This window comes from Alligator sinensis, unplaced genomic scaffold (assembly GCF_000455745.1).
Source record: "Alligator sinensis unplaced genomic scaffold, ASM45574v1 scaffold233_2, whole genome shotgun sequence".
NCBI classification, from domain to species: domain Eukaryota; kingdom Metazoa; phylum Chordata; order Crocodylia; family Alligatoridae; genus Alligator; species Alligator sinensis.
In genome coordinates, this window is record NW_005841941.1 from 2,545,412 (window position 1) to 2,551,621 (window position 6,210).

General features: G+C 43.7%; 1 protein-coding gene across 1 annotated transcript in view; it reads left to right on the forward strand.

Moving 5' to 3' along the window:
• Positions 1-6,210, forward strand: part of MREG (melanoregulin) — a 44,049-nt gene that overhangs the window by 6,225 nt on the left and 31,614 nt on the right. The window contains exon 2 of the mRNA XM_006019969.3: positions 374-488. Within this exon, the coding sequence (XP_006020031.1) occupies positions 374-488 (115 nt within the window). The remainder of the gene's footprint in view (positions 1-373; positions 489-6,210) is intronic.

Consider the following 6,210-nt stretch of genomic DNA (forward strand, 5'->3'; position numbering starts at 1 on the left):
CATCGGGATGCCGCACGTGGGGCAGAGTCCAGCGGCGGTGGGGAAGGCTCCGCGGGGCGCCGGGACGAGGGAGCCGGGCTCGTTTACTCACAGGGTCATAGGAAAGGAGGGCTGTGAAGGGACCTTTAGTGCACCTCCTGCTCAGGACCAGCCCCAACTAGATCATCCCAGACAGGGCTTTGTGCCGCAGGGCCTTCAAAACCTCCACGGGTGCAGAGGCCGGCACCTGGAGAGGAGCAGAAGGAGAGGAGATTTAAGAGCAGCCTTCAGCTGCCTTGAAGGGTGGGAAGTAGTTTGAGCCGGAAACCTGGCGGGGCTCCGTTTTTGGTGTGCGCGTCCCTGTTGAGGAGCCCGAGAGACTCTTGAGGGGGAGCCCAGCACAAGCGCCTCCGTCTCCAGAAAGCGTTGCCCAGGCTGCGTGCAGAGAGGAGGCCGCCTCCTTTTGCAAGTCCCTCTCGGAACGAACACCGCTGCTCTTCACCAGGAAGGTAGTAAAAGACCTAAATCAAGCCTTGGGACTCGTTTTGGTTGCGGGTTTTAATGTTTCAGGAATACAGTCTGTTGGCTGGGACTGAATGACTGTCCTGCGGCTGACTTGATGCTTCACATTTGGATGGCCTCATTTCTTGTCCTACCAAATCTATTTGATGAGTGGCTTCCCTGAGCATCAGCAATGCCACCTGCTTTTTTCCTGCCCACTTTACCTAACTGCATGTTTTCCATGAGAAACATTTGATATTTGAGTGTTAACATTACACATCCGGCTTTTGGTACCGGTAATTCAGGGATTGAGGCCTCTTTAGCAATAGACTTATACTGTGAAAGCTGGGTCACAGAATAAATCTTTCTTAGGAAGTGGATTAATTGAGCTGATTGAAACCTAATGGTATATTCAGTCATTTAACACGCGTGCTAAATCCATGTGTTGTGAATCCTTTTTATTGGAAAGACAAGCACACAAACAACATTTTCTTGAAATATTTGCAGTGTTTCTTCCAGAATATCAGGTAGGATGATTTCACTGGGTGATGTGTGCTTTGTAACTGCAGTGCTGATACTGTAATTTTACAATGGTCACCATTAAAGTTGGTGTCAGCTAATGCCTGCCACACAGGGGGGAGGCTCTCTTGGAGTAAGGGATGAACTGCGGAGTCTCGAATACTATGAGGTACCAGCAGATTTTATGCAGACTATTGTATGGGCTTGATTTTGAAAATATTTTGATGTAGTACATTGTAGAAAATGAATCTATAGCTATGTCTGTCATGGGTTTCTAATGTGCTTACCACCATACAAACTTTGTGTATTACTGTGTCCATTTCTGCACAATCCACAGTATGATGTTTAAATAGGAAAGGTAGAGACTTGGCACAGAAGTGCACAGAAGAGATACTTTTGAGTTCATCTAAGTATTGTGAGTCAGATTCTCAGGTAGAGTAGCATCTTAAGGCCCCAATTCATTCATGTGCTTTACTTTACACACCGAATGTTGTCCCATTGACATCATTGGAGCTACTTGCAGTGCATATAGCTAAGCACATGTGCAGATAGTCTTTGCAGTAAGACCCAAATCCTGAAACAATCCCACTGATTTACTATCAGTGTTCATATATACTGTGTATGCATTAAGGTGGCTGGATCTGACACTGTATCATTATTTGTGATACAAGAATCCTGCTGCATTACGTTAGTGATCTTTATGACACCACTGCCTGTATATGAATCTCCACGATAGAGCACTGATCTTCACAAATTTGTCCTTTTTCAGTTTTATATAAAGCTTTCAATGTTGTAAAAGCACTCCAGTGTTCTCTCTTTTTAAATAACACACAGGACCCCCATGCCTTCAGATTTTGGTTGAATGTGGTTAAAATAATTTCCCATACAATGCCATGTAAATCAGGGCTGTGATCCTGCGAAGTCTTCAGTACATTCAGAATGTTTTTGTCCCCTTTGAAGTCAGCGGGACAGTGAACAGTGCACCAAGTTAAGCATGTACGTGAGTAATCATTTTGCAGAACTGGGGCTCAATGTTCTGTTCATTCAAACTACTCTCAGTGCACTGACATCAAAGTCAAATGCATGCAGAAGTCTTTTCAGGATCAAGGTCTATACAGTTCAGAAATCTCTGCTCTGCTTGCTGTGTTGCACAATGGATCTGTCACTGTCATTGTTTGAAGAAAAAATGATCATGTCTATATCACAGGGGTGTCAAACTCACCCTGGGTCCCAGGCTGCATCCAGATGTCACAGGCTCCTCCCAGGCTGGATCTATGGGGCTGCATTTGGGTGGAAGTGTGGGTCAGTGCTGGACCAGGGAAATGCAGCTGCATTGGGGCAGTGTGGGTCCTGGGGCATGAAGCAGGGCCATACAGTGGCACAGATGTCTGGTTGGGCAGTGGCATGGAGCTGGGAGCATGCAGCTGCATGGACTGCATTCAGGCAGTGGTGTGCGTCTGAAGCCAGGGGCAGGCAGTGATGCAGATGTGGACTGTGGGCTCATGCCCCTGGCTTCTTGTAATTTAAATTATTTTTCCGTACTGCAGACCCAGTCATAAAGTGTGGAGGGTTTAAAGTCCTTGAATCAGGCTGGGACAGGGTGCAGAGTTGCAGCCTGAATTCTGGATTAGCTGTTACAACCTTTCTTTTCCCCTTTTCAACATCACTTGGGCTGTTAAAGCCTACTGAAGTCACTGAGAATTTTTCCTATGACTTTGAGATAGGCTTTGAGTGTATGCAAGCAGGCCATTGGCTTCATAGAAGTGCCAAACTGTAGTGGTGGGGGCAACAGTTGTGTGGATGAGCTACAATAAAGATCTAGCTTTCCTAATTATTTTTGCTTAAAAAGAAGCTTTTTCATGGACACCTTTCCTTAACACTGCATCAAAACAAGGACCCACTTATTTTGACTTTATATAAGAAATCAGGCAAAAATATGATACCTTTTTACTAGCCACATTGTATCAAACAGGCCCATTTCTGTGAACAAAATCATTGTTCAAAAACCATCATTGTCAAAAATAAAACAACCTACTAATTAAGCCAGGGGTCAGAAACCTTTTAGGAGCAGTGGGATGAAATAATGCAACTCAGTCCAATACAGGTTGGTGCTTCTTACCTGGTTATCAGTTGATCTCTGTGAAATCCCTCTGTTGCTGAAATGCCGTTGATATCCAGGCTTTGTGGGCCGGCTAAAATGTCTTGGTGGGTTGGATCTGGCCTGTGGGCTATTGGCTGCCAACTTCTGAATCAGGCCATTATTTGTAAATTATGCTATTTTTAATTTTGGAGAATTTGCATGTGGGAATTTTCTCTCTATGATATTGAAATGTATAGACATTTCTTTGGGATTCTAGATCCTTTAGCTGAGAGGTTTAGAAAATCAAACCTAGAGTCCTACTCCTGACATAAGTGGATGTTGAATTAAGTTTCCAAACCCTTTACTGAACAGTTCCAGCCTAATTAAAATGGCATATTAAAGAATGAATCAGCGAGAGACTTCTATCCTAATATATTCAGGTCTCACTAGGCAGTGGTGACATCTGTCATGGCAGTGCTTTCAGTGTAAATAAATGGGTGAGCATTTAATGCGGCCTTTGTAAAACTCAGGTAGCCTCTTGCATCAGACTTGAAATATGCATGGTGTCTACTGCTCCAAAGGGGAAACAGTGTTTTGTACTCTTTGTTTGGTGGCATTCTCAAGAATTTGGGGTCTTAATACTTGAGTGCTTAATCTGGATTGAAAGCTCTGTGTTTGCTTGATAGAAGCCAGATTGTGTAATGTGCTGACTGGCTCTGGTTCCCACAGAGACTGCTGTACATAGCTGGGTGAGGTTTTGCTGAAATGCTAATTATTCCCTATCACATTAATGTAACTGGGGGATGACCCAGGCAGTCGCAGGTGCCAATCTGGGGGGTAAGGGGGGTGGGTGGGATGGGGAGGGAGGGTGCAAAAGTAACAGCTGCTGCAGTAGTATTAGGAGTACAGCATTGGATGGTGGGGTGAGACTCTAGTTTAAACTTGCCCAAAGAGCTTTTTCAGCCTGGACTTGATGGGTCTGAGGGAGTGGGGAATCCACAGAAGAATTTACTATTTAATATTGCAGCCATCATATTAAAAAATCTTACAAAAATTAGACCTGTTTATCTTCACTTTAATATTAACAAATTACAGGCTATTAATTATGTGCTTGGCAAGACTTTAGCTCTGCCTTCATTTAATTCTTACTTGGACTCTGCTTACTTGTAATTGTGGCATCAGAATTAGATTGCCAGGTCTGAGAAGAGTTTGATGAATGCTGCGTCCTGGATACTACTCGCCATTGCTGCTAGCCGGCCGCACCACTGCCACCAGCAGCTGGAAGCTGCCTCTGCCCGGGGTGCAGAGCAGACCTACTATGCCTCTGCCCTATTGCTTGCTTTAAAACATAATCCAGGATCAAATACCACAACAAGGGGGTAATCATCATTATCAGATCTGTACATAATGTGGTGGCCCTTGTGGTGGAGGTCTACCCAGACTAATAACGACTAGGAGTATCCTGGCAGTTTGAACATAAGGTTCAAATCTCATTAGGGCTAGATTAGCCCTCGGGTTTTTTTCTATATTTGGCAAGGCGAGTGACTTGCTGGACAAGACATGGGACTGGGGCTCAGTTCTGGGTGCTGTTCCTATCACTGATTTGCTGGGAAAGTCACTTCCCTCTTTCTGCCTATGTTTCCCTACCTGTAAAATGGGGATATTGGTAGCTTCCTTTATAGAGCACTTGTAGATCTATGAAAGAAAGTGCTGTGCAAGAGAGAGGTGTGCTTAGTTTTAGCAATAATAGCAGTAAATACTATGGGCCTGTAAATTGGAGCAATCCATGAAGGCAGTTGGGTTATGTCTTCCTTCTGCCAGCTGTGTATCTTGCCCTTTCAGTCTCTGGAATAATTTCTTAGAGGCCACATTGATGTCAGTCCTGCACAGATGCTTAGGAAAACCTCATGACACTAATATATATTTGCACCACCCCCATATACCACAGTTCCTAATTCTCCTGTCCTGATACGTGTGCTGCATGGTACAATGCTGTAGCTTTTCAGCCCAGAGGTAGTTGCATTTAAATGACATATTCTGTAATTATCTTATGGAATTCACTGGGGTGAGAAAAAAAGCTTTAGAGCTCTGAAGTATGAATGGCAAAATATTTTGAGGATTGAATCTGTTTTGCTGTACCAGTGGCTGGCTGACGTTTGAATATATGAGTAGGATTTAAATCTTGTTCATGCTTGAAGATGTTTTGACATGATTCTGTGGCACAGGACAGTGTGAACAGGTAGAAATTTCCTTACCTATTTATCTTGCTATACAAGCCCAGTGAACAAACCTTTGCTTGCACTTAGGATCAAGGCAAGATGTACAATATAAATGCGGCTTGAAAACCCACTAAAATAAAATAGGCATCATTATTAAAGGGATGGAAGTCTCCTTGAAGCAAAAGTCCCAATGACCTTAAAAAAGGGCTGTACCGTCAATTAAATGGTTTGGTTACAGAGTTGGAAGTTCAGAAAGATTTAATTACAAAATGGTTTTGCAGAATGTGTCACCTACTGTAGGTGTGAGTATGTTGTGCCATCCACGCCTTTGAAGTTTCCTTCCTTTGTTAGTCATTCATTATTGCAGGAGATTAAATGAGAAACAGGAAAGGGTGGGGGGGGAGGATAATTTCTTGCCTAATGGAAGCTAATTAAGATTTCTGTATTAAGTATCAATGGGAAGTTATAACAATGGTGCACTGTGAGCTGGTGCACCACTTAGGATGTTCTGTAATAGGCCTTATCATAGGCACCAACTTTTATTTTTGCGGAGAGTGGAGGGCAGAGGGTGGCAGGGAGCTAAGATAATGTACATGTGTAGAGTTTTATGCATTTCAGGTGACAGCCCTCTTTCCGAGAGGGGCCAGGGTCCTCGGGCCCCCACATACTCTGCACCTCTGGGCCTTATAACCCATTCCTCTCTGTGTTGAAGCTGTATCAGTGGACAGAAAGGATTTCAAAATTCAGGACAGAAAATGAGCACAAAAGGGAGTGTGTCTTGGCATCCTCATGGTTAGGTATTCCTTTGGAAGGGAGAAGGAAGGTTTTGTGTTTTCCCAGAATTTTTTTAAAGTCAGTGTTCATTTAAGGAAAAATTATCCTTTGTTTGAAATGTGCCCAGAAAGCAGGAAT